Source organism: Paralichthys olivaceus, chromosome 6, assembly GCF_024713975.1.
Source record: "Paralichthys olivaceus isolate ysfri-2021 chromosome 6, ASM2471397v2, whole genome shotgun sequence".
Classification (NCBI taxonomy): Eukaryota; Metazoa; Chordata; class Actinopteri; order Pleuronectiformes; family Paralichthyidae; genus Paralichthys; species Paralichthys olivaceus.
In genome coordinates, this window is record NC_091098.1 from 17044622 (window position 1) to 17058372 (window position 13751).

At 42.7% G+C, this 13751-nt stretch overlaps 1 protein-coding gene across 4 annotated transcripts in view; it reads left to right on the forward strand.

The window, feature by feature from the left end:
• Positions 1-13751, forward strand: part of cacna2d3a (calcium channel, voltage-dependent, alpha 2/delta subunit 3a) — a 108373-nt gene that overhangs the window by 59607 nt on the left and 35015 nt on the right. For 2 of the 4 annotated variants that reach the window (XM_069526665.1, XM_069526667.1), the window contains exons 11-17: positions 313-391; positions 3036-3169; positions 4900-4917; positions 10496-10567; positions 10881-10961; positions 11464-11538; positions 13595-13678. In XM_069526665.1, coding sequence (XP_069382766.1) covers positions 313-391; positions 3036-3169; positions 4900-4917; positions 10496-10567; positions 10881-10961; positions 11464-11538; positions 13595-13678 — 543 coding nt within the window. The remainder of the gene's footprint in view (positions 1-312; positions 392-3035; positions 3170-4899; positions 4918-10495; positions 10568-10880; positions 10962-11463; positions 11539-13594; positions 13679-13751) is intronic. The other 2 variants (XM_069526666.1, XM_069526668.1) reach the window with 1 other exon arrangement.

A 13751-nucleotide genomic window follows, 5' to 3' on the forward strand; every position in this document is an offset into this window, starting at 1 on the left:
GGATTAGAACGTGAAGTTGAGTTTTGCCTTTTCAAATCAAAATACAATTTATTATCTGTATTCATTATAATTACAGATTCTTGATACACATATCTTATTTAAAAAGCTCATTTAAACTTTCAATAAAATAATGCAAAACTTTAATTCATTCTTAATTGACTCTATTAAACAAAGAGAATGGGCCTGCTTATCAGCGGAAGATAAAGAGCGAGCCTTTTGGCTGGCAGTGTGATCTTCTATATGGTGGTGTGGTGGGCTGTGTCAAAATGGGATTAAAATGACTGACAGAAGCTATCTGCTCTCTCTCCGCAGGTCCGCATATTCCCTTACCTGATTGGTCGAGAGTCAGCCTTCGCAGATAATCTGAAATGGATGGCGTGTGCTAACAAAGGTGGGATTTTACAGCTGTACTTTTTTCTCCTCATAATCTGTTTTTTGCAGAGGAAAGTTGTTGCATGTTGCTGTCAACCAGATGCAAATGAATGTACGAAGGAGCTCAGGATTTGTTTGGGGGTTTGTTGGCGTATGTTTGTGTGTGTGTGTGCGTGTAGTTTTTGTCAGTGCTCATCAGTATTAGCATGTGCATGTGACAGCAGGCAGCTGGTCCCAGTTGCACAGACCAGATATGTCACATTACATCTTTCTCTAAGTCTTAAGTTCAAACCACTTTTCCGCTGCTTTGTGTGTGGCCATGGTTGTCTCAGTGTGTAGAGCACTTTCCAGCATGTTCTATATTTAGCTGGGAGGTGGGTGACAGAGACGGTCTGGATCCATTTCCTCAGGCTGCGATAGATAAGACAGGCAAGGCACAGGTCACACAAAGGGTGTGTGGGTGTGTGGGTGTGTGTAGACTGGAGGAAAAGGACATCCATAGCTTTGCTTGGAAGTGATATCAGAGAACCCATCCAGTCAGTTGTGATGATGCACGTGTGTGTCTGTTGTGTGTGTGTGTGTGTGTGTGTGTGTGTGTGTGTGTGTCTGCTGAATGATGAATCAGGCTTGTGACTGTGACGTCTTCTCCAGACTGCAGGAGCTGTGCCCAACACTTTTCTCTCTGCTTCCAAGGCAAATCAACGACTTTATTCCAAACTACAGCAGAACATTTGGTTTCATTTCTTCACTGTTTCAGTTGCTGTCGAGGTGAATCAGCTTTACCTTGAAGGTTGTGGTGTCAAAATCTCCCAGTGGCCTTTAAATACAGCAAATAATATTGTTACGGTTCTGATAATTAAACTTTTTTTTACAAAATGTGTTTTGGTAAAAATATTAGATCTTCCGATACGGATGCCAGAGATACTGTTGGAAATGCCAAGTCGGGCATCGACGAGTATGCAGTTCTATGTCCTGATCCAATACCACGTCTTTATAGTATATTAGTTTCACCCAGATGAGAATGCATTTTCTTTTCCTGGAAATCACTACATCTCTCCTACTCACAAACAACAGTTGCACTGTACTTCCCCTGGAAAGTACAGTTTTGGCAAAGAAGAAGTAGTTTCAAGTAGTGTTGCACTAGATTAGACAGAGCAAGTTAAAATGTCAGCAAGCTGTTTAAAGCATATAGCAGTATAAATTAGATGTCTTAGTTTCTAAATATTGATGTTCACTCATCGTCTATGTCGTCTATGTAAGGGTGTTGACATACTCTTGTAGTGTAGTTAGGCTTGGCCTCATGTCATGACATTTTCCACCTCATCTATTATTTACATGTATGAGGACACCTTGGTGTGTATTTTTGCTGACATGTCACACAAACCAAGGTCCTTTAAAAATACATTAATGCCCTCATCCTTCTGAGGTTGTCTTGTCCTGTCCTGTTTGTACGACAGGTGTTCCATGTCACAGAGAGCAAGGAGCGTTCACCCCCCCCCCCCCCCGCTCGTCTCTCTGGCCCTGGTGGCTCAGCCCGAAGGACGCCCTCAGCCTCCCAGTGGGACTAGTCATTCTTCACTCACCTCTGTGATGAACGATGCCGTTAGACTGAGGCAGCCTGCTTTGTGTGTGATGTGAGTCTGTGGGTGTGTGTGTGTGGCGTCAGTGCACTGTCTGATGGAATAATAGGTGAAGTCTGAATGATGATGATTGTGGTGCAGCTTACATCAACAAAATTTGGATTTTATTAAAATTAAGATTTGATTTCTAATTGTCACACATGCTACAGCGACTGCAGTTTTTAAAAATTATATAATGTGAAAGTTTACCCTTTTTCACTGGAAGTTTTTGTTTTCTGGTGACAGATTTAAAATTGGATTATCAGTGACGGATCCTCTGAGTTATATGGGGGGGGTATGACATACATCATACAGTATTGAGGCCAGACGTTGGCTCTTTTCTCCCTGTGGAGTAAAAGGTCGTCGCTGGGAAAGATGACCCCAAAATCTATTTCCTCCAGCTATGATTTTCTCCTTGACTTCTTCACAGTGATGAAGACAGTTTGCTGTTATTACAGATGGATGGAAATGTGGTGGTCTCTCTCTCTCTCTCTCTCTCTCTCTCTCTCTCTCTCTCTCTCTCTCTCTCACTGCTGTCCTGATTCCCTCTCTTCCTCTCCCTCTTTTCTGTCGCCCTGCTGAGATAACGGTATATTTCTTCCTGTGCATTAGCATCATAATAGCAGCATTACCATCGCAGAAAATGGCATCACATTGGGTTTAAATTTACATACCACTTACCCATCCACAAGCCCATGCTGGTTTGCACTCACTTGTACATCACTGCAGGGAATTCTTCAGCTATTACTCCTGTATGCAACCAGGTTCTGCTCCATAAAGCAAAATCTCTGCTGCCTACCATACTGTATTCCAGATGTAACTTCTCTGCTGTGGTACCACGGTAAGTAAAATGGGAGTGATGGCCAAGCTGATATTGGACGTGACACTTACAGACAGTTTTGGAGACTCAGGGCCTGATTTTAGATTTTTTTTATTTTAGATCCCTAACCCCTTTTTTGAGGGGGCAGCAATGATGAGCCAGGACATGACCCTGTTGCCCCGGCATCATTTTTCTCTCTCCGTCTTCCTTTCTCTGCCCAATAGGATACTTCACTCAGATTTCCACATTGGCCGACGTGCAGGAGAACGTGATGGAGTACCTCCATGTCCTAAGTCGTCCCAAGGTGATCGACCGGGAGCACGACACAGTGTGGACTGAGGCCTACATCGACAACACCGTGAGTTGGCAACAACAATCTTTCACATGCTACTGGACGTTCCCGTCGTCCTCTCTAACCACACATGCCCACTGGACTCTGCACATTATGGATCGTTAAAAGAGACATTATGCTCCTTTTCAGGTTTTTACAAAACCACATCACTTTTCTCTTGCTTATTGTCCATTGCTGCGGAACCTCATATCAGCCTCTGTCTGAAACACTGGGTTTTAAGCCCCCTCCTGTTAAGCTTCTTCCACTCTGATTGGCCATGTGATTGGGGCGTGTCCTCCAGTGCGTGTAGGAAATGTTCTGCTCTGGTGTGACCCGGCCTTTTTAGGGTTTGGGTTGTAGCAGGTAGCTGTTTGACAAGTGTTATACGTGTCCTTCAATACTCAATGATGGATTGAGAGATTTACATGAGAAAGCTTAATCTACCACTCACTTTGTTTTATCACATGTGTATTGTTGGGATGAATTGTAAACTCTGGATGGTAGTGATAAAATAAAAGCAGTGGGTTGACAAAGCACATTGCCTTTGTATGTCCCTGAATGTGTGAAAGAATGTGTGCGCAGCAGATGAAACTATTAAGTCAATGAGCCTCCTGTGTGTGTTTGGGAGTTGTGTAGCGTGAGTAGAACATTGGTTCTGAGCTCCCAACCTTGTTTCATAGCCCACACAGACAAACACCTTAAATTCACTCCACTTTCCACTTTCTTTGGTACACCGTGTTAGGACTGTTTTTGAAAGTGCATTTCATTTTATGACAATAAACTGGGGTGTGCGGCGTTTTTTGTGCTATTTTATGTTTGCTGGCAGGTGTTTCTGATGTTCGGTTCACTAAATGCAGTGCACCAATTAATAAAGTCAGCTGTCAGTATAATGCAAAAGTAGCACAGACTGTATCGCCTCCAAATCATTAAAACACCTCTCTAAAGCAGTTCCTTAAAAATTGAACATTACAAGCTTCATGGAGATAGGATTCACTGGTTTAGTTTTAGCGAGAGGTATAAAGTGGCTGCTGGGTCAAATAGTCATGAAAATGGCACATATCTAATATTGTTATTAGATAATCACAGCTTGATCCCCTATACATGCTTTATAGTTCTCTGTAGCGGACAAAAGGATTCTCTGAAATGCATAATCTATACACAATGAACTGTGGTATTCATGCATCCACAGGAATCCTCTTTTGTTCAAGTTATTGTTTTTGGTCAGAGAGAGTGAACGGCAGCCATTTGTCCTCAGTTGTTTCTAAATAGATCAAGAGACAGAGAGCTTCATAAATGTAAGGAGACAAAGGTGAGTGCCCTCCAGCAGAAATGCCCACAGGCATTCAGTGCAATACAACATGAAAATGAACTCTTCTCTCCGCAATCCTCTTCATGTCCCTCATGTTTTACCTTTCTCTGCCTTTCACGGCTTATTTTTTGTCCTCATTATCCCCGTCCATTTATCACAGTCAAAGTGCATGCACTCAGCAGTGACTCAACACTTTCAGCCTAAGTGTTGTTTCCTCTGCCGTGAGCCTCCTAGCTATAAAGTTCTCCTCTCTTGACACAGTCAATGTTTTTAAAGTTGCAGTCAAGTCAATGTCAGTGGATTTAACGCACCCACTGGAGCTGGAGCTCCATTCGGTGGAAACTACACTGGAAGGCTTTCTGACACTTTCTCACACAAACGTATTGACCCTTTCTCTCCTCCTCCTCTTTTGCCTTCTCCTCCCTCCTCCTTAATCTTTTCTCTTTAGCTACCCCAAGCACAAAAGGTAAAAGAAAAAAAACTGATTTCAGGTCATTGCTGTATTGTCATGTGTTGAGGCCTGCTGTGTGTTCATGTGCATTCCGTGTGCATGTGCATTTTGGACCTCGATCTCTGTGAGAACAAGGCGTAATTTTGGTGAACTAACTACCATACCGACGGCATTTTCTTGTGTGTCAGTGTCGTATGTTGCCCGTCAACCTCCTGATTCCAACCATGCATCGTTGTTGGCATTGGCTCAATCGTTCGCTCTCTTCTGCACGTCTGATCAAACACACTCGCGCACGTCTGTGCACACGCTTGCGCTCATTCATCACTGACGATTCTGTGTTGGTCGTGCTGTGCCAGTATCTCTGGGCTTTGCAGTGTTTGTAAATGTGAGGCGACATTTTTGCTCTTTTGCTTGTGTGAGTTTGGTGTGAAAACAAGATTATATTATGTTATTTGTTTTGGTGGAATTCTCCAGAATAAGATGTTTTGTTGTCTTGAAGTTGAAAATTCAATAGCCTGTAATGACGGGTGGGATGATCTGTTTTGATGCCTTTTTATCATTTTCAGTGTTTTGTTTTTCATTACTTTATGAATCATATGTGGGTTGAGATAAGCAGCTCTATAGTCATAAGATTATTATGCCCCTTTTATCAGTATGAGCTGAGCACAGAGCAGTCGCGTTAGACAGCTGGCAGGCCATATGTCTGACATGGTACTTTTGGTGTGATAGAATCGAGCTGATTGACATCGCAGTGGCTCAGCAGAAAACAGAAATAGATATCACATTGTCAGACATGATAATTGGGATTAGCCAGGAATCTGTAATCATCCCAGCACAGCTCGGGCTGCTAAAAGAAATCACACACACACACACACACACACACACACACACACACACACACACACACACACACAAACAGACACACACACACAAACAGTTGTCTAAAAAGTAAAACTGACATTGAATTGACATAAAGACATAAAGACACACAAACTGACATCCCGCGTGGTCATAGTGTCTAGAACTTATCAAACTCCTCGGATTGGCCCAGTGTAAAGAAAGTCAGAGGAATCTGAGATTTGCGTTCCAGGGCTGATGGGTATCGTCCTTCCAGACATAGCCTTCATCCTATAATTTAACTCCTTCCGACCCTCCAGCGCAACCTAATAATCTTTCCAAACAGATCTCCCCTGTCTTTCTCGGTTTAGCTTTTCGTCTCCCTCTCCAGCTCTGTCTCTCCACCTGTGATCATCCCTCCACTCCACCATTTCCCTCCTGCTCCCTCCCCATCCTCCGTCTCACTGGCTTCATCCATCATTCTCTGGCTCATTTGGCTTTGTTTCCCACTCTGTCAGATGAACTGACACTGGAGCTCAGGAATGATGAGAGGGTGGTGGAGGAGGAGGGAGAAGAGTGTGAGTGTGTGTGTCTGTGTGTGTCTGTGTGTGTCTGGGGGAGGGGGGGTAGAATTTGAGGACAAGTGTAAGGGCAGTATGAGAGGGTAAGAGAATATGGAGGATATAAAGAAGGATGTGGGTTTGAGAGGAAAAATGCTAAAGTTCAAAGAACAAGACTGGAAGATTGGAGGGCCAGTAGCAATAGATTACCTTTTGATGATAAATTGGAGTTGTGAGCTGTTCGAAATGTCATAACAGATGAATGTAAAGTCTGCTTCTATAACATTGATTGAGGTAATTGAGAGCTTTCATAGATAATCCCAAAAACACCCGTGAAGGATAACAGTCTGCTGGGTCCATGCCAGCTCTGCTTCGGGTATGTTTTCCCGTAGGAGCCCACAGGGGGCTCTGGTTCCTGCACTTAGACACACCAACATCATTAAGCCCTGTCTCCAAGGAAACAAGAGTCATTTCGTCCACCAGCACGCAATCTTTCACAGCAACCTAGATTAAGGGGTGTCCTGTGAGACACCAAACATGGGGCACGGGTGTGTATCTGAACTCTCTGAGGGGTGTAAGCTTGTGGGTATTTGTGTCAGCGGGGAGCGAGTGCATTAGATCCCAGTGGGGTTCTTTTTCATTCTTTGACCCACAGCAGGAGAAAGGACTTGCACACCTCATTTACTCTGATGGATACAGATAAAGCCACAGAGGCAACGATGATGCAGAATTGGCCCAAATGTGTGCTTAGTTTTGACCTTGCACTCAGAGGTTGCAGATTTTGTATGATAAGCCAAATTCTAGATAAGGAGCACTCCCTTTGGGACTTGGGGCAAGGTCTTGTTGGAGGACGCTCATTTAGGGTTCAAGGAAGTGTCTCTTTCCTCTCCTTGGATAATGAAGCACAGGTTTAAAGGGCTTCCATCCCCTGGGTAGGGCAACTGAGGATCATCTGTGTGATGTTGGCTTTGAATCCAGCAGATGCAGTCGCTCGCTTCCTTTCTTCATCTCCTGCTTAATTATACCAAGTCATTTCCCAGAGCAGCATGGGAAAGCTTGATTTTCAACAAATCCAGAAAATAGAGCATCTGAGACCCTGTTCAGACCTGGTTTTAACATCTGTTCTGATCAAATGTGGACAGCTCTCAGTGCAGGTATGAACTCACCCAATGCAAATGCGTCCTGTGCCTATGTGAAGGACCGCCCCCTCAGCTGATGTCCTCTGACCCACTATAATTTCACAATGAATCAAATGCATCTTTACACTTCTCCATGCCCACACGTTGACACTAACACTAACCATGACATAATGATTGATACTTCTCCTAAATGGTAAAATATTTCTTCATCGCACAGCCGTACAAGATTCATCCTGACTCGTCTACCTCTCTCTATCTCTTGTTTACTCACTTGTGCCAACACACCAATACAAACACAAACACACACACCGTGTTATGGCGCAAACCTGTACACTCAAACAAGGTAAAAACATCATAATATGGTCTTTGCCAACACAAATGACATATATGATTATTTGAATATAGAACGGGAAAGTGAGATTGGATCACAAGTGGTCACAGGAGACTAAGGGTGAACACACTTTCTTAATGTTGTCCACTTGTGATTGGATCTCTCAGGATGGATGTTAATACCAGGTCTGAACAGGGTTTTAGAATTAAGTACAAAGAGTACACGTTTGATGGGGATACACAGTAAATGTCGTTTTTTTATGTTTCAAGACCGGTGATATATGATCCAATAGATCTGAGCTTAGATGAGGCTCTGCTCGCCTCCCCTGACCTGTGATCGATCCCATTCCGCAGCAGCAAGGCCGTCCATTGTTACAGCAGCTGTACTTTGTTCTCTCTTTGAAGTCCTCACTGCTCTCTGGATTGCTATTAACAGCTGTCGCAACTCTGGTCACCACTTCAGCTTTCCCCCGGTATCTGAGGGAGACCGAATGGATGCTAGCAGTTTCCTGTCATTAGCCATTATTACTGCTGGGAAAGGGGGTGAGCGCTGGAGGAAGGAGAAGGTACAGGAGGTGTGTAATGTTCCTTTGAAATGATTGGTTAAATGGGCAGTTCCCCTTGAAAGTTCGCATTGACCATGCTGGAACCTGATGATAAAGTGCGTTTGGCAGAATCAGACAAAACGATACTCCATTGATTGCTGCAGAATTTAACAATTTTTTTTTTCCAGGTTTCATTTTGCACCACTTACCTGAAACGGCTCTAACACAAATTGCACAAGTGACCATCATTTATGATTTATGATGAGGTCAAACCACTTTTTGCTGAACACAAAGCCTGAGAAATTTGTTGCTAAAAACTTGCAATAGTGATACAAGGAGAGCAAAAAGCAAGATAGGAACAAATACTGAGGTTCTGGATTACAGAGCTGGCAGGAGATCCAGGTTACTGAGCTGGGCAGGCAGGCAAGGGATCTGTTCAGGGTTCAGATCCAGGGTTTCAGACAAAGACATGGCAGGGCATGGGGGAATATTGGCAGGCAGGTACCGATGATTCAGAGACACGTGTAAACAACTGGCAGACAAGTAATTTCAAATTTACAGGCGAAGGAGTGCAGCAGTGTAATACCACTAAAAGTGACTGAACAGAAGACAGAGCCGGGAGTTAAGTGTAACCTCACCTCTAAGTTTTGGCTGAAATGCCTCTCCCTGGAAATTCCCCAAATTATGCTTGTGCTAAGTTATCAAAGTTGTCTAGCTATGAGTGACGACACCAGTTGTAGCACACACACCTTTGTGCCAGTAATGTCTAGACATAGTGAGGGTAAGAAAACCGCCAGTCAATTAAACTAAACACTTTACTTCACTTAACTAACAAACACATCGTTACCATTTGAACCAGAAGAGTTCACTTTTATTAAGTGCAATCCATGAGCGTGGTGGGTCATGACATCATTGTCACAGTTAAGAGCACACCCCCAACAAAATCTTAATAAATAGTTCAACAGTTTCTTACTTCTGGAGTTTACTGACTCCCAAGACCACAGTTGTCCCAAGCCTTTTGAAATGCTGGCACAGGCAGCTGGTGCTGAGACACCTGGAGCAACCGTGTCTTTGGAGCTTGGTTGTCCCGAGCTGTTCTAACATCTTGCGCAGGTAGCTGTGAGACGGTCATGGCTGAAGCAGCCATATCTTTGGACATGGAGGGGCAGGAGAGGATGGGGGACGTTCTTTAAAGGCTGACGATGTGGGGGTTAAGAGTTTCGATTTAGCATAGATTTGAAAATGACCACCGCAATCCAGGTTCCTGCTCACCCAGGTGGCAGGGGGCTGCCTACCTTTCATTAGAGGGTGTAAAACTTATTAATCAGAATCAGAAGTACTTTATTAATCCCGTAGGGAAATTCAAATTAATATATAAATAACCTAGCATGGGGTCGACCCGTTGACTCTTCGTCAGCATTGGCCCTGCAAGGTCCAAAACACTAGGTGGTGTTATGAGCCAAATCAGCCCATTCAGCTCAAAATATACATTGAAGTGTGCAGTACGCCTTTAAATACGGCAACAGGAGCGATGAGTAGATTGGCTGATGAAGCAAAGGTGTAGAGGTGAGTTGATTGGGAAACAATCCAGGAGCCACACCAGGATGGAAACTAACACACACACACACACTCATATACACTCACATGGACACACACGAGGGAAGGGACAAAACAAAAGGAAAATGGGACAGTATTAAGCCTTCATCTAATATGGATATCATCGTCAGATACAGACGGCCGGCGGAAAGATAAATATCATAATAATTCCAGCAGTCTGTGGGAAGGGAAGATACCTAGATCCAAACTGCCTGTGGATAAGCTTGTTCTGTATGAGATCAAAGCATAGGCTCTGATTGAGTACATTTTAAGGCAAATAATAAACATGAATAAAACATGTCGTGGAAGTTTTGCAGGTCCCTCAAGAAGATAACACAACTAGGTCTGCCGCAGGATTCCTACCAGGTTCACTGCTGAGGAGTTTCTGCAGCTTGAAATAATCACTCACTGAGAGTTATGAAGCAACATGTGTATGTGTGCTGCCAGTGCAGTGTGATGTGCAGTTACCTTTCATTTGTGACTATAACAATGTTTCATCATTAGCTTCCCTCTTTTTCTCCTCCCTGTCTCCCTTTCTCTTTCTCCATCGCCGTCTCTCTCACTCTTTGCATCACATGACTCTCAGATGGAGGACGGTCAGAGTCCGGTTCTGATGACCACGGTGGCAATGCCTGTGTTCAGCACAAAGAATGAGACGGTAATTTGCCACAACTATCTCCCTGAATTATTTTCTCCTGCGAACTTGCATTTTAATTGAAAGCTTAATCAATTACTTTTTGCATAACTGGAGAGGAATTCGATTTCGAGAGTATAAACGCAAATTGTGAAATGATGGTTCATTATGTGCACATTTTGATGGACGCTAATTTTACTTTGATTGGAGTCAGTAAATTACGATGCATGAGAGCATCACTAATTAAATATATATTGCACAATGACATTTTTTTCAACAGTGCATCTCTAAGAAAGCGTGTTGCTTTCAAAATATTTTTTAATGTGTGTGCTTCCAGAGAAACCGTGGCATCCTTCTGGGAGTTGTTGGGACAGATGTGCCTGTGTCTGAGCTGCTTAAGACCATCCCCAAATATAAGGTACCACACTCAACATCACTCAGTCCTTATGGGTAATTATAAACATGAGTTACTCCTCCTCACAATCACGACTTCTACTGCCATTTAAACCTTATGATTGAGCAGTGTGAATGTGCTCTTCACCTGGATCAGAAATTCTTTTTTGACTCAGGTCTGTGCATACACCAGTCCAGCTCCACAGTGCAGTAACTGAATGCTAAAGCAGTTAAATCAGAGGCTTCTCTGATGTTTGGACGCAGATTATTCACAGCTCATTCCTCATGTCCAGCTCCGACGGGAAAATTATGCACATTATGTTTACTAATGCATTCTGTCCCTGCCTCATCACATGCCCTGATGTTGTTTTATCCACTTGTAGGTTTAAACCTTGGTTTGGTGTAAGATTTTCAGTTTTGCGAGTTCATTATTTTGGATATGGACAAATGATGTCATCCTCTTGTATTTTGCAGTTTTCACTGCAAAGACAAACATTCTGCCTGTGTCTTGCATGTGTATTACCTAGCTGGGCATTCACGGTTACGCCTTTGCAATCACCAACAATGGCTACATCCTTACGCATCCAGATCTACGGCCACTTGTGAGTATTGGCTATTCAATCTCTCTGTCACCACTTTGACTATGAATCTTATTATCATAACAATGTATTTTACAGCTCAGAGGTTGAAGTCCAAATGTATTAATTTATTTTGTTCAGACGACGGAGGAATAGTAAGTCTTGAGTTCCTGTCAAGTCGATTACTGATTTCGTTTTCACTTTGTGATGCTGATTGACATAAATGTGTGCGTGGTTGTGTTCTATGTTTATGTGTGTGTGTGTGTGTTGGCTGCATGGTGGTATGCAGATGAGGGGACTATGTTCCAGGCTTCCACTGTGCTGTGAATAGACAGAGATACAGCTTCTGAATGGCTGTGATTAACTCCATTGTGCTTCCTCTCCCACCACAAGAGGATGAGGGGAGCGAGTGCAGAGAGAGAGAGAGATTGAGGAAAGCAAGGAACCTGCCTAATGTGAGAGTATAGGTGCAGAGCGATAAGGTGGGGAGCAGCACTGGATGAAAATGGAGAGATATGGAGGGAAGGAAAGAGAACAGACGAGGAGAAGACAGAGCAGACAGTGAGACAGGCAGACGGATGGTTTGATGGTGGTCTAATTAAAGACATTAATGAGCAGTGTTTAACAACTAATGAGAGGTGGGAAGCTGTTCTCACTGACAGATGAATGGAGAGGAGGACTCACAAGTGTACACACAGACAAACATATAGTATAGTACATATTTATAAACCCAATACTGCTGGAGGAGAGGAGAGGAAGAAGGAGAGGAAGAGGGGGGGGGGAGAAGAGGGAGAGGAGAAATGATAGTAGTATGAACATCACACATTGCATGAATTTGGTCATTATTCTAAAATAGTAATTGTTTGAGATTGTGGGAATTTAGCTTAAAACCTCGGCCAAATAGTTTCTAACTGAGTAAGTTTGTTGGTTAGTTAGCAGCACTACACAAAACTACTGGATGGGTTACCATGAAACTGCTGGATGTGGTATCAGTGATGGAGGAACCCATTAAAGTTTGATTTAATTTTACAAAATGGGAAGTGATTTGTTGTTTTCACCAACTTCCTATCTGGTAATGCATGGATCTAGATACAAAAAATTGTGACTAACATTCATTAAATATTTTGATTGTGTACAATTTGGTGCAACTTGCGTGAATTTAAGGGGACTGTTGGGCCTTGGCAGTGGTTTGAGCTTTTCTGAGTGCTAGTTTGTGCCTAATAATGAGAAGATTGATATCAGCCCAGGTGCTGCACTCACCAAGACATTATAAAGTATGTAATGCTGTGTGAAAACCAAAACCTTTAACCTTTTAACATTTCTGCTTGTGTAAAATTAGATATGAGATATGAGATTTAGAGTGTGAGTATTTCGCCATGTAGTACTTCCATGTACTTCCAATCTTTATGCTAAGCTAACTGTTCTGTCTCTCTCCTCCTATGTCGTATTCTGATGGAAAATCAATTTTGCTGCTTTTGTGTGGCATCCATTTTCCTGCTTCTCATATGCTGATTTTATCTGGTTTAAATCATTGTGAATTGACTCTCACTGGGTTGTATTTACTGGCATTCACATTATTTACTTCACTGATTCTTTTATATTTCGCTGACTATAATATAAAAAAATGGATATGATACATACATAATAAAAAAGGATTACAGTAATGCATTAATAGATCCATTAATTATCAATAACATTAATTCAATCAAGCTGCAGCTAATTTCACAAACTCATAGATACATTTATGCCTGATTTTCTTTAATCAACATCAATGAATGATTCCATCAGAACAGGATGAAAATGTTGAAAAACGTTAATCTGCGCAATATTTTAGCGAATGAAAAACAAATCTAAATCTTAACGGGTTCTTCCTTGACCCATAACACATCCTTCCACCACATTTTGTGGTAATCTGTGTAGTTGCTTGTTTAATCAAACAAATGGGCAGAGGTGAAAACATAATCTCCTTGGCAGAGGTGGTAACAGCCAGCAGCCGTCTAGTATAGAATACTTTTAATTTCTTCCAATATCTCTCTATGCCTGATGTTGTATGTGTGTTTACATGGGCCTGTGTCTCCAGTACGGGGACGGCAAAAAGCGGAGGAAGCCAAACTACAGCAGTGTGGATCTGTCTGAGGTGGAATGGGAGGATAAGGACGACACGGTGAGACACTTGCAGCCAAATCTTCAGTAAGCATCTTCACATCGTCAGTGTAACAAAAATCTGATGTGTGGAA